The sequence below is a fragment of the Salmo trutta genome, chromosome 20, assembly GCF_901001165.1.
Source record: "Salmo trutta chromosome 20, fSalTru1.1, whole genome shotgun sequence".
Classification (NCBI taxonomy): Eukaryota; Metazoa; Chordata; class Actinopteri; order Salmoniformes; family Salmonidae; genus Salmo; species Salmo trutta.
The window spans coordinates 6,974,870-7,000,173 of NC_042976.1; the positions used below are offsets into that span (position 1 = coordinate 6,974,870).

At 42.2% G+C, this 25,304-nt stretch overlaps 1 protein-coding gene and 1 long non-coding RNA gene across 4 annotated transcripts in view; both read left to right on the forward strand.

The window, feature by feature from the left end:
- Positions 1 to 10,698: 10,698 nt before the first annotated feature.
- Positions 10,699 to 12,910, forward strand: LOC115155484 (uncharacterized). The gene is made up of 2 exons (XR_003868087.1): positions 10,699 to 11,293; positions 12,173 to 12,910. It is a non-coding gene; the product is annotated as an uncharacterized LOC115155484 (long non-coding RNA).
- A 2,394-nt stretch (positions 12,911 to 15,304) lies between these two features.
- The window catches only part of LOC115155483 (alkyldihydroxyacetonephosphate synthase, peroxisomal), a 33,442-nt gene continuing 23,442 nt past the window's right edge, over positions 15,305 to 25,304 (forward strand). For 2 of the 3 annotated variants that reach the window (XR_003868086.1, XM_029702117.1), the window contains exons 1-8: positions 15,308 to 15,633; positions 19,665 to 19,754; positions 21,180 to 21,270; positions 21,375 to 21,495; positions 21,682 to 21,759; positions 22,195 to 22,266; positions 22,507 to 22,586; positions 25,169 to 25,249. Coding sequence is in view for 2 of the 3 variants with exons in the window: in XM_029702117.1 (XP_029557977.1) it covers positions 15,458 to 15,633; positions 19,665 to 19,754; positions 21,180 to 21,270; positions 21,375 to 21,495; positions 21,682 to 21,759; positions 22,195 to 22,266; positions 22,507 to 22,586; positions 25,169 to 25,249 (789 nt within the window). In the remaining variant the exon portion in view is untranslated. Of the gene's footprint in view, positions 15,634 to 19,664; positions 19,755 to 21,179; positions 21,271 to 21,374; positions 21,496 to 21,681; positions 21,760 to 22,194; positions 22,267 to 22,506; positions 22,587 to 25,168; positions 25,250 to 25,304 lie in introns of all 3 variants that reach the window. The other variant, XM_029702118.1, reaches the window with a different exon arrangement.

The window sequence follows — 25,304 nt, forward strand, 5'->3', positions numbered from 1 at the left end:
TGCTTATTTGAGCTGTTCTTGCCATAATATGGACTTGGTCTTTTACCAAATAAGGCCATCTTCTGTATACTCCCCCTACCTTGTCACAACACAACTCATTGGCTCAAACGCATTGGGAAAGAAATTCCACAAATTAACTTTTAACAAGGCACACCTGTTAATTGAAATGCATTCCAGGTGACTACCTCATCAAATTTATTTATAAAGCCCTTCTTACATCAGCTGATATCTCAAAGTGCTGAACAGAAACCCAGCCTAAAACCCCAAACAGCAAGCAATGCAGGTGTAGAAGCACGGTGGCTAGGAAAAACTCCCTAGAAAGGCCAGAACCTAGGAAGAAACTTAGAGAGGAACAAGGCTATGAGGGGTGGCCAGTCCTCTTCTGGCTGTGCCGGGTAGAGATTACAGAACATGGCCAAGATGTTCAAATGTTCATAGATGACCAGCAGGGTCAAATAATAATAATCACAGTGGTTGTTGAGGGTGCAACAAGTCAGCACCTCAGGAGTAAATGTCAGTTGGCTTTTCATAGCCGATCATTCAGAGTATCTCTACCACTCCTGCTGTCTCTAGAGTGTTGAAAACAGCAGGTCTGGGACAGGTAGCACATCCGGTGAACAAGTCAGGGTTCCATAGCCGCAGGCAGAACAGTTGTAACTGGAGCAGCAGCACGGCTAGGTGGACTGGGGACAGCAAGGAGTCATCAGGCCAGGTAGTCCTGAGGCATGGTCCTAGGGCTCAGGTCCTCCGAGAGAGAGAGAGAGAGAGAGAAAGAAAGAATTAGAGAGAGTATACTTAAATTCACACAGGACACCGGATAAGACAGGAGAAATACTCCAGATATAACAGACTGACCCTAGCCTCCCGACACAAACTACTGCAGCATAAATACTGGAGGATGAGACAGGAGGGGTCGGGAGACATAGTGGCCCCATCCGACGATACCCCCAGACAGGGACAAACAGGCAGGATATAACCCCACCCACTTTGCCAAAGCACAACCCCCACACCACTGAGGGATATCTTCAACCACCAACTTACCATCCTGAGACAAGGCCGAGTATAGCCCACAAAGATCTCCGCCACGGCACAACATTTACATTACATTTACGTCATTTAGCAGACGCTCTTATCCAGAGCGACTTACAGTAGTGAATGCATACATTTCATACATTTTTTTCTGTGCTGGCCCCCCGTGGGAATCGAACCCACAACCCTGGTGTTGCAATCACCATGCTCTACCAACTGAGCTACAGGGAAGGCTACACGACCCAAGGGGGGGCGCCAACCCAGACAGGAAAATCACGTCAGTGACTCAACCCACTCAAGTGACGCCCCTGTAATAGGGTTAGAGGCAGAGCATCCCAGTGGAGAGAGGGGAACCGGCCAGGCAGACAAAGCAAGGGCGATTCGTTGCTCCAGTGCTTTCCGTTCACCTTCACACTCATGGACCAGACTACACTCAATCATAGGACCTACTGAAGAGATGAGTCTTCAATAAAGACTTAAAGGTTGAGACTGAGTCTGCGTCTCTCACATGGGTAGGCAGACCATTCCATAAAAATGGAGCTCTATAGGAGAAAGCCTTGCCTTCAGCTGTTTGCTTAGAAGTTCTAGGGACAGTTAGGAGGCCTGCGTCTTGTGACCATAGCGTATGTGTAGGTATGTACGGCAGGACCAAATTGGAAAGATAGGTAGGAGCAAGCCCATGTAATGCTTTGTAGGTTAGCAGTAAAACCTTGAAATCAGCCCTTGCCTTAACAGGAAGCCAGTGTAGAGAAGCACAGGCTTCCAGCGTGGGCAATTTTGGGGCTTCACCATGTTTCATCGAAATGTACAGCTGTGTGTCATCCGCATAGCAGTGAAATTTAACATTATGTTTCCGAATGACATCCCCAAGAGTCAAAATATATAGTGAAAACAATAGTGGTCCTAAAACAGAACCTTGAAGAACACCGGAATTTACAGTTGATTTGTCAGAGGACAAACCATCCACAGACACAAACTGATATCTTTCTGACAGATAAGATCTAAACCAGGCCAGAACTTGTCCGTGTAGACCAATTTGGGTTTCCAATCTCTCCGAAAGAATGTGGTGATCAATGGTATCAAAAGCAGCACTAAGGTCTAGGAGCACGAGGACAGATGCAGAGCCTCGATCTGATGCTATTGAAAGGTAATTTACCACCTTCACAAGTTTCAGTGCTATGATGGGGTCTAAAACCAGACTGAAGCGTTTCGTATACATTGTCTTCAGGAAGGCAGTGAGTTGCTGCGCAACAGCTTTTTCAAAAATATTTGAGAGGAATGGGAGATTCGATATAGGCCAATAATTTATATTTTCTTGGTCAAGGTTTGGCTTTTTCAAAAGAGGCTTTATTACTGCCACTTTTAGTGAGTTTGGTACACATCCGGTGGATAGAGAGCCGTTTATTATGTTCAACATAGGAGGGCCAAGCACAGGAAGCAGCTCTTTCAGTAGTTTAGTTGGAATAGGGTCCAGTATGCAGCTTGAAGGTTTAGAGGCCATGATTATTTTCATCATTGTGTCAAGAGATATAGTACTAAAACACTTTTGTGTCTCTCTTGATCCTAGGTCCTGGCAGAGTTGTGCAGACTCAGGACAACTGAGCTTTGGAGGAATACGCAGATTTAAAGAGGAGTCTGTAATTTGCTTTCTAATGATCATGTTCTTTTCCTCAAAGAAGTTCATGAATTTATCACTGCTGAAGTGAAAGCCATCCTCTCTTGGGGAATGCTGCTTTTTAGTTAGCTTTGCGACAGTATCAAAAATACATTTTGGATTGTTCTTATTTTCTTAAATTAAGTTGGAAAAATAGGATGATCGAGCAGCAGTGAGGGCTCTTCGATACTGCACGGTACTGTCTTTCCAAGCTAGTCGTAAAACTTCCAGTTTAGTGTGGCGCCGTTTCCGTTCCAATTTACTGGAAGCTTGCTTCAGAGCTCGGGTATTTTCTGTATACCAGGGAGCTAGTTTCTTATGACAAATGTTTTTGGTTTTTAGGGGTGCGACTGCATCTAGGGTATTGTGCAAGGTTAAATTGAGTTCCTCAGTTAGGTGGTTAACTGATTTTTGTACTCTGACGTCCTTGGGTTGGCGGAGGGAGTCTGGAAGGGATCTAGGAATCTTTGGGTTGTCCGGGAATATATAGCACGACTTTTGATGATCCTTGGTTGGGGTCTGAGCCGATTATTTGTTGTGATTGCAAACGTAATAAAATGGTGGTCCGATAGTCCAGGATTATGAGGAAAAACATTAAGATCCACAACATTTATTGCACGGGACAAAACTAGATCCAGAGTATGGCTGTGGCAGTGAGTAGGTCCGGAGACATGTTGGACAAAACCCACTGAGTCGACAATGGCTCCAAAAGCCTTTTGGAGTGGGTCTGTGGACTTTTCCATGTGAATATTTAAGTCACCAAAAATGTGAATATTATCTGCCATGACTACAAGGTCCAGTAGGAATTCAGGGAACTCAGTGAGGAACACTGTATATGGCCCAGGAGGCCTGTAAACAGTAGCTATAAAAAGTGATTGAGTAGGCTGCATAGATTTCATGACTAGAAGCTCAAAAGACGAAAACGTCATCTATTTTTGTAAATTGAAATTTGCTATCATAAATGTTAGCAACACCTTCGCCTTTGCGGGATGCGCAGGGGATATGGTCACTAGTGTAACCAGGAGGTGAGGCCTCATTTAACACAGTAAATTCATCAGGCTTAAGCCATGTTTCAGTCAGGCCAATCACATCAAGATTATGATCAGTGATTAGTTCATTGACTATAACTGCCTTGGAAGTGAGGGATCTAACATTAAGTAGCCCTATTTTGAGATGTGAGGTATCACAATCTCTTTCAATAATGACAGGAATGGAGGAGGTCTTTATTCCAGTGAGATTGCTAAGGCGAACACCGCCATGTTTAGTTTTGCCCAACCTAGATCGAGGCACAGACACGGTCTCAATGGGGATAGCTGAGCTGACTACGCTGACTGTGCTAATGGCAGACTCCACTAAGCTGGCAGGCTGGCTAACAGCCTGCTGCCTGGCCTGCACCCTATTTCATTGTGGAGCTAGGGGAGTTAGAGCCCTGTCATGTTCGTAGATAAGATGAGAGCACCTCTCCAGCTAGGATGGAGTCCGTCACTCCTCAACAGGCCAGGCTTGGTCCTGTTTGTGGGTGAGTCCCAGAAAGAGGGCCAATTATCTACAAATTCTATCTTTTGGGAGGGGCAGAAAACAGTTTTCAACCAGCGATTGAGTTGTAAGACTCTGCTGTAGAGCTCATCACTCCCCCTATCTGGGAAGGGGCCAGAGACAATTACTCGATGCCGACACATCTTTCTAGCCGATTTACACGCTGAAGCTATGTTGCGCTTGGTGACCTCTGACTGTTTCATCCTAACATTGTTGGTGCCGACGTGGACAACAATATCCCTATACTCTCTACACTCGCCAGTTTTAGCTTTAGCCAGCATCGTCTTTAGATTAGCCTTAACGTCAGTAGCCCTGCCCCCTGGTAAACAGTGTATGATCACTGGATGATTAGTTTTAAGTCTAATACTGCGGGTAATGGAGTCGCCAATGACTAGGGTTTTCAATTTGTCAGAGCTAATGGTGGGAGGCTTCGGTGTCTCAGACCCCGTAACGGGAGGAGTAGAGACCAGAGAAGGCTCGGCCTCTGACTCCGACACGCTGCTTAATGGGGAGAACCGGTTGAAAGTTTCTGTCGACTGAATGAGCGACACTGGTTGAGCATTCCTACAGCATTTCCCTCCAGAAGCCATGAGAAAGTTGTCCGGCTACGGGGACTGTGCGAGGGGGTTTATACTAACGTTACTATCTGTACTTACTGGTGGCACAGACGCTGTTTCATCCTTTCCTACACTGAAATTACCCTTGCCTAACGATTGCGTCTGAAGCTGGGCTTGCAGCACAGCTATCCTCGCCTTAAGGTGATCGTTCTCCTGTATATTATGAGTACAGCGACTGCAATTAGAAGGCATCGTGTTAATGTTACTACTTAGCTTCGGCTGGTGGAGGTCCTGACGAACCACGTCCAGATAACGCGTCCGGAGTGAAAAAGTTGAAAGAAAAAAAGTAGAGTGAGGGGAAAAACCAAAAATATAAACGGTAATTAAAAAGTCAAAACTGTAAAGTTGTCAGGTAGCAAAGTACGGTTAGCAACAAAACGCACAGCAGCACGTACACAAGTCTACAAGTTGCATGAAGCTGGTTGAGAGAATGCCAAGAGTGTGCAAAGCTGTCATCAAGGCAAAGGGTGGCTTTTTGAAGAATCTCAAATCTAAAATACATTTTGATTTGTTTAACACTTTTTTGGTTACTACATGATTCCATATGTGTTATTTCGTAGTTTTGATGTCTTCACTATTATTCTACAATGTAGAAGATAGTAAAAAATAAAGAAAAACCCATGAATGAGTAGGTGTTCAAATTCTAGTGTACATAGACTTGAATTCACTGGCCACTTTAATAATGGAACACTAGTCACTTGAATAATATTTACATATTTTGCATTACTCATCTCATATGTATATACTGTATTCTACTCTTAGTCTATGCTGCTCTGACATTGCTCATCCAAATATTTACTTTAGATTTGTGTGTATTGTTATGAAATTGTTAGATATTACATGTTAGATATTCTGCACTGTTGGAGCGAGAAACACAATCATTTCACTACACCCACAATAACATCTGCTAAACAGGTGTATGTGACCAATACATTTTTATTTGATTTTATTTGACTTAATAAGTTGCATGGAATCACTCTGTAAGCAATGATAGTGTTTAACATGACATTTGAAGGACTACCTCATCTCTGACTACCACACATAGGGATCTATGATAACTGTCAGTCGAGCAATGAATTTCAAACACAGATTCAACTACAAAGACCAGGGGGGTTTTCCAATGCCTCCCGAAGAAGGGCACCTATTGGTAGATGGGTAAAAAAAAAAGAAAAAAGAAAAAAGCCAACATTAAATATCCCTTTGAGCATGGTGAAGTTATTAATTACACTTTGTATGGTGTATGAATACACCCAGTCACTACAAAGATACAGACGTCCTTCCTAATTCAGTTGCCGGAGAGGAAGGAAACCGCTCAGGGATTTTAAAACAGTTAGAGAGTTTAATAGCTGTGATAGGTGAAAACTGAGGATGGACCAACAACATTCCAGTTACTCCACAATACTAACCTTAATCACAGAGTGAAAAGGAAGCCTGTATTTTATTTAACCAGGCAAGTCAGTTAAGAACAAATTCTTATTTGTAATGATGGCCTACCCCGGCCAAACCCTCCCCTAACCCAGACGACGCTGAGCCAAATTGTGCGCCGCCCTATGGGACTCCCGATCACGGCCAGTTGTGATACAGCCCGGGATCAAACCAGGGTCTGTAGTGACGCTTCTAGCACTGAGATGCAGTGCCTTAGACCGCTGCGCCACTCGGGAGCCCTGTACAGAATAGAAATATTCCAAAACATGCATCCTATTTGTAATACCAAACTAAAATAAACTGAAAAAAATTTGGAAAAGAAATTAACTTTCTGTCCTGAATTGTCACGGGCGTCATAAGGATTGGACCAAGGCACAGCGGGTAAAGTGCTCATCTTCTTAATTTATTTAAAGAAAACACTTAAACAAAATAAACAAACGACAAAAACAGTTCCATAAGGCTCCCAGGCTATACAGAAAATAACCACCCACAAAACACAAGTGAAACAAACACAACTAAATATGGCCTCCAATTAGAGACAATGACAACCAGCTGCCTCTAATTGGAGGTCATTGCCAAAAACCCAACATAGAAATAGAAAACTAGATATAAACAGATATAGAAAACATAGAACCTAAACCAAAAACACCGAAACACACAAAACAAACACCCCCTGTCACGCCCTTACCAAACTACAATGACAAATAACCCCTTTTACTGGTCAGGACGTGACATGAATAACCTGTACCCCCGCATATTGACTCAGTACCGGTACCCCCTGTATATTGCCTCATTATTGTTATTTTATTGTGTTACTTTTTATTATTTTTTACTTTAGTTGATTTGGTAAACATTTTCTTAACTCTTTCTTGAATTGCACTTTTGGTTAAGGGCTTGTAAGTAAGCATTTCACGGTCAAGTCTACACTTGTTGTATTCATGTGACTAATAAAGTTTGATTTGGTTTGAGCCAGAAAGGCTCACAGCTGTAATCACTGCCAAAGGTGATTCTAACATGTATTGACTCAGGGGTGTGAATACTTATGTAAATCACATATGTCTATATTTAATTTTCAAAACATTTTCAAGAATGTCCAAAAACATGTTTCACTTTGTCATTATGGCTTATTGTGTGTAGATGGGTAAGAAAAAAAATTATGCAATCCATTTTGAATGCAGGCTGTAACACAACAAAATTTGGAATAGTCCAGGGGTATGAATACTTTCTGAATGCACAATATATGCTACAATGGGAATGCAATGAATATAATAAGAATTTAAATTTAAATTGAAGGCACACTTGTGCAGAATATTGATCACTGTGATTGTTTTCAATAGTACTCCAGTTGTTTCCAGCAGGCCTCACAGCTTACTGGTAGAGAGATGGGGTGGCAACCCATGAAACTTGGTATAATACATAGGGACCTCTTCTGGTTAGATGATGCCAAAGTATTTAATGCACTTGTACAGTTAAGCAATAAGGCCCGAGGAGGTGTGTTATATGGCCAATATACCACAGCTAAGGGTTGTTCTTATACACACGACGCAATGCGGAGTGCCTGGATACAGCCCTTAGCCGTGGTATATTGGCCATATATCACAAACCCCTGAGGTGCCTTATTGCTATTATAAACTGTTTACCAACGTAATTAGAGCAGTAAAAAAATAAGTGTTTTGTCATACCCGTGGTATACGGTCTGAAATACCACAACTGTCAGCCAATCAGCATTCAGGGCTCAAACCACCCAGTTTATAATAGCTTGTATAGCACAGCAGTCGCAGGCCCTTGCACCCTGTGCAGAGCCACAGCATTTAGACAGACGTTATGGTGCACAGAGTCCATGTAACTTTACCGGAGACCCAGAAAAGACCCAGACTGTTGACTCCAGACCAGGTGGTAGCCGACACACGGTTGCCTTTCATAAGAATGGATATTTGCAACACAATACAGGAATTTCACATTCCCCAGTATAGCCTAGTTGTGTGCACAAGTACATAACCATATATATACAGTTGATGTCGGAAGTTTACATACAATTAGGTTGGAGTCATTAAAACTCGTTTTCAACCACTCCACAAATTTCTTGTTAACAAACTACAGTTTTGGAAAGTCGGTTAGGACATCTACTTTGTGCATGACAAGTCATTTTTCAAACAATTGTTTACAGACAGATTATTTCACTTATAATTCACTATCACAATTCCAGTGGGTCAGAAGTTTACATACACTAAGTTGACTGTGCCTTTAAACAGCTTGGAAAATTCCAGAAAATTATGTCATGGCTTTAGAAGCTTCTGATAGGCTAATTGACATCCTTTGAGTCAATTGAAGGTGTATCTGTGGAGGTATTTCAAGGCCTACCTTCAAACTCTTTGCTTGACATTATGGGAAAATCAAAAGAAATCAGCCAAGACCTCAGAAGAAAATTGTAGACCTCTACAAGTCTGGTTCATCCTTGGGAGCAATTTCCAAACGCCTGAAGGTACCACGTCCATCTGTACAAACAGTAGTACACAAGTTTAAACACCATGGAACGACGCAGCCATCATACCGCTCAGGAAGGAGACGCGTTCTGTCTCCTAGAGATGAACGTACTTTGGTGCGAAAAGTGCAAATCAATCTCAGAACAACAGCAAAGGACCTTGTGAAGATGCTGGAGGAAACAGGTACAAAAGTATCTATATCCATAGTAAAACGAGTCCTATATCGACATAACCTGAAAGGCCGCTCAGCAAGGAAGAAGCCACTGCTCCAAAACCGCCATGTTACAGCTGGATGAGTCAACAGACGTGGCGGGCCTGGCACAGCTCCTGGTATATGTCCGTTACCAGTGGCGGTTCTACTTCGTATGGCTCCCTGGGCGAATCTTCAGCCAAAAAAAAACTAAAACACCCCTAACTGTAATTTTTATTCAGACATTTGGAACAACACAAATAAATAATCATAACATTTCAAACTATATAAATATAAAAAAATATTCAAAAATAAGACTAAAATATCAAAATGTAGTAACAAAGACAAATAGAAACAAATTGTAATATAGAAATACAAATAAAAAATAATTTCATTATTGCGCTATTACCCTATTGCTAACAAAAACACACACAAATAAAACTAAATTGCACAAATCCTATATCACACAAATAGAATAACACACTTATATAGAAGAGAACCTGATTATTACGCTATTGCACTTCAAACAGGAAACACTGTAGCATCCACCGAGAGGCTCTTGCTGCCAAAGGAATGCCTGACAGCTTGAAAGACGTTTTGGACACTACAGTGAAAATGATTCACTTTGTTAAAGCAAGGCCCCTGAACTCTTGTGTTTTTTCTGCATTATGCAAAATGGGCAGCGACCATGTAACGCTTTTTACAACATACAGAAGTGCCGAGACGAGCTTAAAGTTATTTTTACTGACCATCATTTTCACTTGTCTGACCGCTTGCATGATGACCAGTTTCTCACACGACTGGCCTATCTGGGTGATGTTTTTTCTTGCCTGAATGATCTGAATCTGGGATTACAGGGACTCTCCGCAACTATATTCAATGTGCGAGACAAAATTGAGGCTATGATTAAGAAGTTGGAGCTCTTCTCTGTCTGCATTAACAAGGACAACACACAGGTCTTTCCATTATTGTATGATTTTTTTGTGTGCAAATGAACTCAAGTTTACAGACGATGTCAAATGTGATAAAACGATGCACCTGAGTGAGTTCGGTGCGCAATTACGCAGGTACTTTCCCCGAAACGGATGACACAAACAACTGGATTCATTATCCCTTTCATGCCCTGCCTCCAGTCCACTTACCAATATCTGAACAAGAGAGCCTCATCAAAATTGCAACAAGCGGTTCTGTGAAAATTGAATTTAATCAGAAGCCACTGCCAGATTTCTGGATTGGGCTGCGCTCAGAGTTTCCTGCCTTGCCAAATCGTGCTGTTAAGACACTGATGCCCTCCGCAACCACGTACCTTTGTGAGAGTGGATTCTCGGCCCTCACTAGCATGAAAACTAAATACAGGCACAGACTGTGTGTGGAAAATGATTTAAAGACTGAGACTCTCTCCAAAACAACCCAACATTGCAGAGTTATGTGCATCCTTTCAAGCACACCCTTCTCATTAACCTGTGGTGAGATATTCACAATTTTCGATTAACAAATCAGGTTTAAATATAAGATGATTAAATAAAGACCAAAATTATTGATTATTATATTATTTGTGCCCTGGTCCTATAAGAGCTCTTTGTCACTTCCCATGAGCCGGTTGTGAAAAAAACTCACACTCATTCTTACGTTTAATAAATGTATCATACATTGAATATAGTTGCGGAGAGTCCCTGTAATCCCAGATTCAGATCATTACAGGTTTACAAAGATGGCAAAAAAACAACATTTGAGAGTGCGCTGACCCTGGTGCTAGAGGGGGTACGCAGCTGGAGGTTGAATGTTTGAAGGGGTACGGGACTAAAAAGTTTGGGAACCACTGCGTCTAGTCTAACATTCTGACACCAGAGAGGTTGGGACCACTTTGCAATTAAGTAGCGTTAGAAACATGTCTTCTTAATGAGGTGGTCATACGACGAGCTCCGACAATTTATCTGTAAAGAGCCTCACTACCTCCAGCTACCTTACCTACTACACCGTGCACTTACTTCACTGTTCTACAATCTGAAATTATACGTTTTTTTTTTTTTTTTTCTTCCTCAAGCGCGCCCACGAATACGCGTTCACGTTTGGCAGCTCCACGTCGACATTCTTCCAGCTACAGACTGAACTGCACAGGGCTGAAAGAATAGAATATGAGGTAAAAGCGGCGTGAAGGCACCAATACGAACACTGTATGGAGGCTCCAAAGAGGGACGTCAACCGCGAAATTAGGAAGTGGAAAAACTCTTGCTTGCTTTGATAGTTTGTCCTGCAACCATTTTAGATAGCCCACTGGTTTTTGCATTTTATTATCGGTTTGCCCTCGTGCTTGATTGCAGCTGTTGCCCTTTAAGAGCTCCCGTTTTTTTTCTACCAGGTACCGTATGATGATTTGCATTTCTTTAGCTTCTCATTATAGTTTTCACATTTAGAATATGAAGCTATGCTATGGCATTTCACATCTGCTAATCGAATTCCAACATCTTTTAATTCACTGTTTGATTTTGTACTTTGTAACTTCATGACAATAAGCAACTCTACAAACTGTATTGAATATACATGTATTTGTTACTGTAATGTGAAGTGGAATATGTTGAATATTTACCTTGTTTTATAGGTAGACCATTGTACTAGATTTTCATTGTGAAATTCAGTCTGTGGCTTGTGAAAAACTCAACAAGTAGGCTAAACAGAGTAATGAACGTGGGTGTCTTACCCATGGAGTGAGCTATTCAGCATAAAGAAATTCATGATTTCAAATTTGGAACCTTTTAGACACGTCATCTGTTCCACATATGGAGTGCCCCAATTGTTGCCCTTTACTACCTTGAAGATAGTCAAGGTTGAACTGCAAAGTAAACACCTTATGAAAGAAAATGTATCTTGCCTCTTACTGTGTGATATTGTATGATTTCATCATTTGTGTGGTGGGGGGGTGGGTTGGTGTCAGAGTGTGAGAATCAATCCAAGTTTCCAACAGGAGGCTTTCCATTCACTCCTCTCTGTGTTGTTTTAATAAGCCCAGAGAATTAGTTAAAGTTCCACGTAATACACTTTTGTAAAGCACTCAGCTGTGCTTGATTCAGTTTAATCTCAAAATCATGGTGGATTTTAATTTTAGGTTTCAATATTGTGTTCAGAAAGTCATCCCAACCTCATAATTACATATTTTCCCACACTACAGTGTTAATTCAAAGTGTTTATCAACCCAGCACATCAATAGGAAACTTACATTTCACTCTCTTATATGTTGCAGGTGAAGGAGTAGTGAAAAGGGTTGGCACTGTGGCTGTCCAAGTAAAGTTCTGTGATACACTTCGACTCTAATTGTTTGCAGTCAGTGCATTACAGAACTTTATTTTGGGAGTTAATGCTCTGGCCTGAGGGAAATAAACCTACCATCTGGAGATTGGGACCATTATTCCACAACATGCCACTCGCAGACTTCAATAGGGAAACCCCTTGTCACTAAAATGTTCTATGAATAAACTTTTTCTTTTGACAATGACATGTCTCGTCAGTTTTCACCTACTTGTGAAAGTATTTATTTGCTTATAATTAAAGACTCACTTTGGTCTGTTGCTATCAGAGTGAAATGTCTGAATTATGACTGGAAAAACTGGAGTAGGAGAAAGACGAAGTAGATTGTTGCATCACTTTCTATAGGATGACCCAGCGAGCCATATGGAAACTCCAGACTCCAGTCATCCCTCATGTTCACTTTGTCATGTGACTCATGGAGGTGAGACACAGTTAAACAAGAGCAGTTTAAATGTTCAAACCTCTTGTTCAGTGACCTGGGTCATAATGTACTGGTCCTACCACATTAACCTTATCAAACCCATAAACATTAATGTCAAAGATCTTTTTAAGGATTATTTTCTGTTATGTATTGACATTGTATCCTGTGAATGGTAGTTAGGCCTAATTATCTGTTGTATCATTCATTGTTGGAGTGTTGCAAATATAAATCTAATAAACTATTTCAGAGATGTATATGACAGCCAATAGAAAGTTAGGCTGAAACGTTGCTATTCTGCAGTGCAGTGTGGGCTGTCTGTCCAAGCAGTATGAATCAACAGTTCTTTCAAATCAAACTTTCCATACATAAAAATATTTTAAAAAGGCAGATCATTAAATATAAAACTTCCTAAAAAGTGCAATAACACTGGCTCTATAAAGGGCACAAAACTTGTTAGTCTAATTTAGAGATTCTCTGGTACTTTTGTATACTTGTTAGCGCTCACCAGTCAAATGTGGTCCCCGAAAATTGCATACTAAGTCACATGTGTAGATATGTGCACCACATCATTGCTCTGCTGTGTGTGCGCATCTTGCTAGCTGTCACTCAAATGGCGAGGGGCTGAAGCTCATTGGCTAGAACTCGAATTGCTAAGGTGGCCCACATGGGGGGAAATGGAAGGGAAAAGGCACCGCATAGCTTCCAGAAAAAAAGTCGCTTTCAAACTAGGGATTTCATGGCTAATCGAGGTAAAACAGTAATTATGCTCATAGATTACACATGTATGAACTACACATTGATACATCCGGTCCAAAGCGGGAGGTTTAAAAAAAAAATATATATATATTAGGATTGCAGTCCGAACACTTAATAAGAAACTTAGCACCTCAGCCATAAAATTAAGTGGAACCTTCTGATGACGTGTCGTGACGTCTGAGGAGTATACACTTGCAGGGCAAAGAGAGGAAGGAAGACTGTTTAAATTGACCTCTCTTGGCCGGAAATGCATCACTCGTTCATCCCGCGATGATTGTGTTTTCAGCCACCGGTGGGTGCTTTATATGCGCTACAGTCAATTATGAGTGTATGTCTACTTATATTTAATATACGCCTACTGTTTGATAGCTAGCAAATTAGCTAACTACCGTTGGCCTGCCTAGCTGGAACTTCTGAAGAAGGAAAATATTTTATGTCTACAATTTCCAAAACATAACCAAACAAAAACATTTCATTTTTACATAGTAGCAAATTGTCTAACTTATTTGCATTCTTTTTTACTTACACTTGTATGTTGACTTCTCCATTGATGTCATTTTTAAGTTTTCACTGTCTTCTTAGAGGATGTACAATCTCGCGAATTGAATTCTGGGGAGTTTCAGGCCCCAGGGTGACATTATAGTACACTCGCAAAGCCGACTAAAAACAAGGGCTGAGGGACTTACGTTGCAAACTTCCCTTGCTTGGCTAATCATTTGGACCACCCGCCAAGATGGCGACAGGGATTCCCCCAAGGGCATAAGACGAGGGTAAGTGGACGAGGGTGTGTCTTTTAAGTGTTTGGATCGCAACCCTAGTAGTTACCAAAGTTCCAGACCATATTTTTAAAGACACATGCACACATTATTTAAGCAACATGACGTATGTTTTCTGCTATTAAATTATATTACTTTCTTATAATAAAATCAACATTTTTCTCTGTGTTTTGAAAAAGTTTTGAATTTCAGTTCTCCCAAAGCCCAGTTCATTTATCATGGTCTAATATTTAGAGAGCTTCTGTGCTAAGCTTAAGTAATCAGTAGGCTACCTGTCCATGGATCAAATCTGTCTGAGAAAAAGGCAGTCACCGGCACAGCGAAAGAAGAGTTGCGTTGATGCATGTTGAGAATGCCACACTTATCTGGAATTTCTTTCTCTTGCCATTTCTCCTGAAAGGATGACCTCAGAACTATGGGCATCAAGTTTCCATGAACTGAAGGCCTACTCTCAAACTCGTATGAATGTAACTGACAGTCCAAATCAACATGCGTGTAAGCCAGTCCTATACTACAATACTTGTTATGGAGTGATGATAAGGGAAAACAGTAGAAAGCTCATTCATTTATATTCTTCCAAGAATCAATATAATTTTTGGAATGACCATTGAACAGCAGTAAATCACACATTGTGCCTTGTAAAAATATTTTTCTAATATAAGCTATTCCAGTGACTGTAGCTCTCATCAACTAGATTCAGCTGCTGGACAATTTTATTTAATTTTTTCTTGAGCGGATAGTTGGGGGACCGGAACATAATTACAAATAATTTGACTGCAAATTGACTTCAAGAATCCCAAACAGATATAATATTTGACTAAAACATAATAATTGAAAACCTTGCTTAGATTTGTATATGATCACCTGTCTCTCTATTATGTGTGGGAATGCTTGGGAACAGATTTCTCAAATTAAAATCACATGGAGTTGATCTCCAGGTGTTTTTACAGTATTTTATGTACAACAATAAAAAATAAAAATATGTATTTTTTTATTTTACTTTTTTGCTCAGAAAATGTGTGGTGCCAAATAAAACCACCCGCGGAAATTCGGCCCGCGGGCCGCCAGTTGGGGAAACGTGCTCTATAGACTACCAGCAATTAAAGTAACAGCAAAGATAGGCGATAATGTAACCAATTTTGCAACATTGTAACATGTATTGAAAGCACAAATTGAATGCAAAGCATGATGGGATTTGATTACAATTTAGCTGTTATCCTATTATCGCTGTGACAGCTGCCCTTCCTTGCACAAACACGGAACCAGTATGGCGTCAAACAGCAATAGCTCCGAGAGGCAACGAATTGCACAGCAAAGATTAAGGATAATTGCAGCGCATTTACATAAACATGAGGACGGTGACTCGGGGTTTATCGCAAAAGATTGCAAAATTGATGCGACCGGTTCAACGGAAGAGAATAAAGGGACGGTGCGGAGAAAGAGGTAGGAATTGGCGGTGGTATTGGGGTAGAAGTGGACGAATATGAGGGCTATCTGCTAGCTATAAGTGATTGTCATACAGTATGAAATAGCTGTTATGCATTTTCTTGTCATTTTAAAAACACATCATTGGTGTCTTACAAACTGTGATGACCTCCTTGACATATTGTTATTTAGACATCTCTGCGTTAATTTAGCTAGCTAAGAAAATGATCCAGCAGAATGTACGGTAGTGGTCCTTAAACAAAGTGTTCATTCATAGAAGTGGGTGCGGCGGGACTGTATTCTATGTTAATCTTTTTCATTGTAGTTAGCTAGGCTACTTATTTAGAATGTGTTTCAGTAATGTTTAATCTGTCACCCTGTTGAAATTGAAGTTCAGGTCAATCCTACACTAGGACTGTACCAAATCTGTCATAGCTTGCCAGCGTTATATGATCCACACTAGCCGACTAAACTCCTAGATTTAGGATGGAGTTGAGCTGCGACTAGTGTGGACGGACTGGAGCTCCGACACCACATAACATGCATATATATATATATATATATATATATATATATATGTGTGTGTGTGTGTGTGTGTGTGTGTGTGTGTGTGTGTGTGTGTGACTAACTACTGATTTCAGAACCCAAAGAATAGACTGGAATTACACACAAGGGTTCTGTTTATTTGCGGGCTATTCTTTAGGTGCTGAAATTAGTAGGTTTTGATAAAAACATAATTTTATCTGACCTCGGAGCTCCAGTCTGCCACCACTAGTCGCAGCTCAACTCCATCGTAAATCTAGGAGTTGAGTTAAATCGGCTAGACCCACACTAGCCGCTAGTGACAGTGGGCAGCTGAAGTTTATGTAACACCACAAGATCAGCTTGCCAACGTTTGTGACTATTTCAAGGTAGCCTATTCCATTATACATGTATATTGTTAGCTTGATAAACTACGGGTGATGTTTTAAATGCTGACAATATTCTGAACAACGTCTAGGGAAATCTCAAATGTGTTTGAGTGACATGAACAGAATAAGCTATTTAGCTACTATACATTCTTGAATAGAAGGGATCATTTATAATGGTCATATTTTTATATTCTTAATTATATTATCACATCACATTTTATCTAGAGGTTAAAGTTTTTCCAGATTCAGAAATGGGACAAAGTTGAGCAGGTAAAACTTGGACTTGGATCTGATTTGGCCAAGCCCTGTGGTGGTCTGACAATCAGTTCGTAATGAGACGAGTTGGCTGTTAAGCTTTCACAATCGTGCTGTAGCGACATAAAAATAAAATCAGGGTTAAGTGCCTTGCTCAAGGGCAATCGAACCAGCGACCTTTCATTTACAGGCCCAACCGCTAGACTACCTACCACCCTATGACAGCTAGTGTCAGATATGCCTTAGATCACACTTCCATGTTTGCAATTCGTAGAGGATGTATTGTATGAACCACTCACCCATGTAACACTGAACCATCCATTATCCTGCATTGTTCTGGTCGACTGGGACATGGCCTGTGTTTTGGATCAATGTTACCATCGTTTTACCACAAGAATGTTAATTATTTGTTCTGCATTATGTATGGCTCTCTTTTAAAAAATAAAATAAAATAAACAATTTAAGTGAAAAATCTGAGTCTCGGCATCACTCTATTACTGTGGAATTGCCCCAATGCTACCTTTCTTGCATGATGAGTTTGGTTTAACCTGGAAGCCAGATTTTTGCAGGTTTGTTGGTCTCTATTGCCAAATGTATGGTCATTTTGTGCTGACGAGTGGCCAAAACTGTTTTAACTATGACATTTTATAAGACCGTCTATGCCTAATTCTCCAGTGTGAGCCCACCCCCATTTTCCAAATGTAATAAGAATGTTGTGTACAACTTGTATTGTTATCTGAATGCATAAATGTTACCTTCATGAATTTACCCTCATTGCCCACATTTTCTAGAATTGCGCTTATCACTGGAGAGTAGGAATGTTGCCTGCTACAAAGCTGGACTAACTGGTCTTGCTGGAATGTCAGTCTGGATTTGACCTACGTCAGAAACAACCTAAACCTTTGCGCCCATTGTTTCAAATGGCATTTTAAGGCCAGTCCTCTTAACAGACAAACCTTCTTCTTAAAAAAAAATATATGATTGCCTGTTGTAATAATTTGATTGCAGCGACAAAACAAGGCAACGTTTTGAATAAGGCGCTGATCTAGCAGCTAGTTACTAGCCTAATGGTCTGGTCATCGTCATGCAGTGTAATATTTATTACAGTCGCTTCAAAAGATTCCCCCAGCTCTTTGAGGCCAGACGGCCATTGCTTCCATTTAATTAAACAATAAATTCATTAATCTCCGGGCAGTTGTATTCCTCTGCTTGTTGAGGTTGTGACAGGACATCAGAGTTGTGTCATGGTCCGTTGAGATGCCAGGCAGTGATAGACTGGCATTGAGAGTATGTCTCTCTCTCTCTCATTTCCCAGGCTCCTCATAAATTACACTGGCTGCCTGTTTGGCAGGCATTCCTCATGGGTTTTACTCAACCACGTGTACCAACTTAAGGTATGGATCCCTTCTAGGGGTAGTGGCCTATTTCCTCTGGCCGGCTGCCGTAGCGGCCTATTTCCCCTGGCCGGCTGCCGTAGGGGCCTATTTCCCCTGGCCGGCTGCCGTAGGGGCCTATTTCCCCTGGCCGGCTGCCGTAGGGGCCTATTTCCCCTGGCCGGCTGCCGTAGCGGCCTATATCCCCTGGCCGGCTGCCGTAGCGGCCTATATCCCCTGGCCGGCTGCCGTAGCGGCCTATATCCCCTGGCCGGCTGCCGTAGCGGCCTATTTCCTCTGGCCGGCTGCCGTAGCGGCCTATTTCCTCTGGCCGGCTGCCGTAGCGGCCTATTTCCTCTGGCCGGCTGCCGTAGCGGCCTATTTCCTCTGGCCGGCTGCCGTAGCGGCCTATATCCTCTGGCCGGCTGCCGTAGCGGCCTATATCCTCTGGCCGGCTGCAGTAGCGGCCTATTTCCTCTAGCCGGCTGCCGTAGCGGCCTATTTCCTCTGCCGAGGAATATCTGAGAAGCATTCCCTTGGTATGAGCGTAGTGATTTAACACAGACAAAGAAACACATTACTAAACTGTCAGTTTTTTATATTTTTTATTATTCAGTAGATATATTGAGCTACTAAAATTCTGCCTGACATTTTCAGTTCAGTGTTGAAACTTTGTTTCTTGAATCCTCTAACCTGATTTAGCAATAATGCTAAGCCGACCAATGTTATTCATTTGGAACACTGTTTTAAGAGGATATTCATTTGGAACACTGTTTTAAGAGGATATTCATTTGGAACACTGTTTTAAGAGGATATTCATTTGGAACACTGTTTTAAGAGGATATTCATTTGGAACACTGTTTTAAGAGGATATTCATTTGGAACACTGTTTTAAGAGGATATTCATTTGGAACACTGTTTTAAGAGGATATTCATTTGGAACACTGTTTTAAGAGGATATGCCCTACCTTCGTTGGCCACACCTTTTATCCTAATGCTCATCTATGGTTATTCATCATGCTGCTCCCCCTTGGAATGAGATCTAAGCCACTCTCTGTCTGATGACTGCTGTTCATGCTGTTTGAAAGTAACAGGTTTTCTTCCCCATTTTGTTACTGTGCCTACAGGCTTTTGTTGTTGTCTGTGTGTAATCCACTGGGGAATGACCACCTCTGAGACCAGGCCTAGGTGTGACTGGAGCCTCCCATACTGCCAATACACAAAGGGAGAGCCATGACGTGGAAAGCCCATTTTTGAATAACGGATAGCAAAACAAGGGAACTACAACACTTTCCCCATTGCAAAAAGACCACTAATACAATTACTAGCCTACTGTGCAGCAGGATGTCAAGTATGAGGGTGCAAGTCCATGGTCTTTTAAAAGTGCTTCCTTGTATTGTCTTGGTCCCTTCAGATTTGACTTGTGTCCTCTCTGACAGCATTATTACAGTATTAGCTTCTACTACCGTAACATAATTAAATTGTCTAACTTTTTCTTGTTCTCTCCCAGGCAGGAGCTTATGAAGTGGAATGGCTGGGGGTACAGTGACTCCAAATTCCTCTTTAACAAGAAGGGTCAAGCAGAATTTACAGGCAAAAGGTACAGTATACTGTCTCAACATTTTCAACTGTTTTACTCTGGCGAAGAAAATCTTGATTGTCTCAGATCTGTAGGCTAAATAATCTAGTCACATGTTGATAGACTTGTCAATGTTAGTTATTCACTGCTTTACACAGGCTACCGCCTAAAACTGCTTCCGACATTTCTTGATTTCTTGTTTTTTATGTATTTAAATGATTGATTATTTGTGTGCTCGTTTGATATTTTACTGCGTTGCTAGGAGATAGTAACATAAGCATTTCACTGCACCCGCTATAACATCTGCTAAACTGTGTTTGCCAGGGTTTCCACAAACTTGGTCCTGGTGCCCCCCATGGGTGCATTTTTGTGTGTTTTTGCCCGAGCATAACACAGCTGACTTAAACAACCAACTCATCATCCAGCTTTGATTATTTGAATCAGCTGAGTTGTACTAGGCCCAAAAAACTAAAGGGCCAGGATGGAGTTTGGGAAAACCCTGGTGTACATGATCATTAAACTCCTCTCCAGCCTCATTCAGAGTGGGGTACTAGTGCCATCTGTTGGCTGGTATCTGTACTCTGTTTATCTTGTTTTGATTTGGTCCCTGACATCAGGTCAATGAGTGGGATTATCAGATGTTTGAAACTCCCTTTATTACCTTTCATGGAATGTTTCTTCTTACCATTGACTACGGGTCGGTGCTTTTGTTTTGTTTATGCTAACGGTTGTCATGGGAACAATTGTTGGAAATATGTTGAGTGCTGATGTAGGAAGTGATTAGTTTGAATCTCTGTGTGTTTTTTTTTTTTAAGAAGCCTAACCTATTGTCTCTCTACTCTCTCTGATAACTGAGCATGACTTCGATCCACACTGGCTGCAGAATGGATCTCTGTTTTCTTTGGCACAACATCTTTTTATCTTTGTCCTGTATGATAGAGGCAGAGATGGTGACGTATGGTTTCAGAACAGAAAGCCTGTCAGACTTAAAGCTAAGCGATGTGATTTTTACAGGACGCTGAGTAGCAAATGGTTCCTCTGTTAGTCTCTACCTGAAGTTGTATCAACAACATTTCCTGTTCTGTGCTTTCTCTGCGTGGTTTGAGAGATGGAAGAAATGAAAGCGAATGAGGTTTCTCCTCTTTTCATTAAGGAGTGTGTTTTTAATGGTCTGCTGGACAAAGACAGACTACAGTTCCCTGATGTGTTTGCCTCTACTGTGCCAGCGGTTCAATTATAGAGCGCCTGGCCTGGCGCCACGGGGACAGCGCGGTCACCGGGCTCACCTAATTACCTCTAAGCTCAAACAACCACACACTGACTCCATACCCATAACAGACAGTATGTATTTCAGCAGTTCCCAGCATAACACCTAGGTCAGAGGGGATGTGTTTATGATTTGGGTCAAGCTTTCTTTTAATCCTGTGTGTTTTTGGTTCATTCCAGGTATAGGCTAAGCGGGATGACCCTGCCCAGTTTGCAGGACTGGTTTGAAAATACCTTTGGTGCCAGTGTGAAGCATAAAAGCCCTGCGACAGTAAGTGTTGTTTGTTTTCAACCCTCATGTCTCCTGTTGGTGTGAATTCCAATGACGGCAGCGACCAGTTAATGGCTCCTCCTCCTCCCATGTCTTTGTCCCAGCCCGTCCTGAATGCCAGCGCTGTGCCGCCGCCCAGACTGAACGAGGCATTCGTAGAGAACCTGAAGGCCACAGGCATCCCATTCTCCAATGAGGCGGAGGACAGGGTCTTCCGTGCCCACGGTGAGGAAGGCTCTGGTCCTCCAGGGGGCTGGGTCTCATACAGACAGTGTGTGATGCCGTCTTTACTCTTACACGTGGTATATAGGAACACAGCAGTATTATCAACATCACACTAATTATACTGATCATACAATCATAATTGCTTTTGTCGTAGTATATTTAAAAACGTTCACCTTGTGTTAACAGGTCATTGCTTACATGAAATCTTTGCTCTCAGAGAAGGAAAGACATTTGAGCGTGTTCCAGACATGGTGGTGTGGCCAAGTGAGTTTTACATCACTACTGTTTTGAACGACCAACGTTTCCACCTCCCTCCCTCCCACAATGCATTGCTTATCTTCATCCTGGCTCAGGGGATTTTTAATTTTTTTTAAAGGGTTAATCTCTGCCGAGGCGTAGGGATATTGATATGTATGAGAGGTGGCTTAATAAGAGCGTCAGGGGGAAGGAGTTGGATATCCAATACACCAGTCCCAGTACAGTATAGTCATGAATCATGGCAGATTGGTTCGCTGCAGTTATGTCTGGCACCTTTTTATCTTGCAAATTTGTGTTGACTGATGGCTGGAATTTGATTTAGCAGACGCTGTGCCATTGCTACTCTTGTTATCGATGTAACACTAACATATAGCTGTGTATTATATAATGACATGGGATAAAATGTCCATCCAAGATATTATGTATCCTTTGCCACTGCAGACTGCCACAACGATGTGGTGAAAATTGTGGCGCTGGCATGCAAGCACAATGTTTGTTTGATACCGTACGGCGGTGAGTATTTTACTGTTGCAAACCCAATAGTGGAATATATTATAATGTTTTATTTATGTTTTCCAAACTTTAAAACATATTGTAGATTAGAATGGTATGCCCTGTCTTGACCATGTGGCCTGACCAGGGAAAGTGCTGGTTATAGCCTGCTGCTAGGGCCCAGAGTTTTCCCCTGGTCATGTGATGTGGTCAGGGAGAAGTCCTAACTCTAACCCCTCTAGTTTCCTGTCCCCCATCCAGGAGGGACCAGTGTGACCAGTGCTCTAGAGTGCCCTCCGGAGGAGACCCGCTGCATCGTCTCTCTGGATACTTCCCAGATGGTGGGGAATGAACCGACTTGGAGACACATTAGATCCACTCTGAGAGTCACACGTCGTAAATCTGTAAACAATGCTTGTATACCATACAAGGATCTGCTCCACAAAGCACTTTGTCTCAACACAACTTTACTGTTTTTATAGGACAAAATGTACACTGTGTACCCTTTTTGCCCTCAGAACAGCCTCAATTTGTCAGGGCATGGACTCTACAATGTGTTAAGAGTTCCACAGGGATGCTGGCCAATGTTGACTCCAATGCTTCCCACAGTTGTGTCAAATTGTCTGGATGTCCTTTGGGTGGTGGATCATTCTTGAAACACACAGGGAAACTGTTGAGCGTGGAAAAACCCAGCAGCGTTGCAGTTATTGACACAAACTTGTGCGCTTGGCACCTACTACCATACCCTGTTCAAAGGCACTTAAATCTTTTGTCTTGTCCATTCACCCTCTGAATGGAACACATTCTCAATGGATGTCTCTATTGTCGGGAAGGCTTATTAATCCTCCTTTAACCTGTCTCCTCCCCTTCATCTATACTGACTGAAGTGGGTTGAACAAGTAACGTCATTAAGGGATCATAGCTTTCAACCTGATCCGTCTGTCATGGAAAGAGCAGGTGTTCATAAGGTTTTGTATTTAGAGTAAAACCTTGTATCTGTATGTTAATGATACATCTTAGTTTTACAGATCGTATAATGTCTTGCACAAGATCAACCGGCTATATACTCTATGTATGGACAATAGAAAGCCAAGTATTACAGGCCATTTCTTTTGAGACGTTAGAGCTTTTTTTGCTGTGAATGTCTGACGCTCTCACAACAGGAAAGATAGGGGTCGGTCAGCACGGAGGACGCTCTCGCAACAGGAAAGGTGGGGGTCGGTCAGCACGGAGGACGCTCTCGCAACAGGAAAGGTGGGGGTCGGTCAGCACGGAGGACGCTCTCGCAACAGGAAAGGTGGGGGTCGGTCAGCACGGAGGACGCTCTCGCAACAGGAAATGTGGGGGTCGGTCAGCACGGAGGACGCTCTCGCAACAGGAAAGGTGGGGGTCGGTCAGCACGGAGGACGCTCTCGCAACAGGAAAGGTGGGGGTCGGTCAGCACGGAGGACGCCCTCGCAACAGGAAAGGTGGGGGTCGGTCAGCACGGAGGACGCTCTCGCAACAGGAAAGGTGGGGGTCGGTCAGCACGGAGGACGCTCTCGCAACAGGAAAGGTGGGGGTCGGTCAGCACGGAGGACGCTCTCGCAACAGGAAAGGTGGGGGTCGGTCAGCACGGAGGACGCTCTCGCAACAGGAAAGGTGGGGGTCGGTCAGCACGGGGGACGCTCCTATATCCACATCAAAGCTTATTCAGACGTCCAGCTGTCTCACTCTCTTATCTTACTTTCGGAGAATCATAAATTTGCTCAACTTTTTTTCTCAGAGAAAAATACTGTGAGGGAAGGAAACCCGATTGCAAACAGCATTTAGTATCAGTACTGTATCATAGAGCTGTTTGACAGCTGTCAACCCAGGTGATATATTGGCTGTCTGGACATTGCTAGTCCAGCAGTCACTGAGGAGGTGACATAAATACCAGTGCGCTGGGTCAAAGGTCACAGGGCATAGCGGGTCTGAGGGAGTCACATGAAAGACTGTATGACCGCAGCAGACACTTTATTACCTCTGAAGAATGAATGATGGCTCAAGCTGGGCCGGGGGTGACTGGAGAGGTTAACCTTTTGGAATCTGACTAACACTGTGTCCTCCCCACGGCCCAGTCCTCTAGTAACGACAGCCACATGTTCATATCTCACAAGTGCTACTGAAATTACCCCCCCCCCCCAAAGTCACATCTTCAACAAATAATACGAGCTTGGTTGTTATTACCTTTCTCGTTGATAGATATTGTGGTCACCATAGCATCAGGCTTTTTCTCACAGTCGTTATAAAAGGCTGCATACTGACCTTTTTTGGTGGGTTCTAGAATAAAGACCTCAAGAACTGGAATGTATTTGATGTAATTCATTTGGTGAAGGCAGTTTTAGAGAACAGCCTTGAATATGCTGTCAACATTACTTCGGCAAGCGTTAAAAATCCTCTCCCTCTAACCTGTATGGGATGTATCGGACACAGAGCATGCTTTTGATCAGGGCTAAACTCATAAGGCATTGTACACAGTTGTATTTTGTTTGTCCTAGTGGTCTAAATCAGGGATCATCAACTAGATTCAACCACGGGACAATTTCTTTTCTTGTGCGAATAGTCGGGGAGCCGGAACATAATTACAAATAATTTGACTGCAAATTGACTGCAAGAATCCCAAACAGATATGTTTGACTAAAACATAATAATTGAAAACCTTGCTTACATTTGTATATGATCCCCTGTCTCTCTATTATGTGTGGGAATACTTGGGAACAGATTCCTCAAATTAAAATCACATGGAGCTGATCTCCAGGTGTTTTTATAGTATTTTATGTCCAACAATAAAAACTCCATAAAACCACCAGCGGGCCACCAGTTCGGGAACCGTGGTCTAAATGATGGAAGCAGTGAAATGTTATGAACTCATTAGTTTTGTCTTTGTTTTTATCTGCAGAACCGCATATTGTGGATCGACGAGAAGAATTTAGTCGCCCACATTGAAGCTGGCATCATCGGTCAGGATTTGGAGAGATTAGTAAGTGCCTTGCCCTCATACATACTAAGCCATTTCATGCTGAATGATCTCCCAT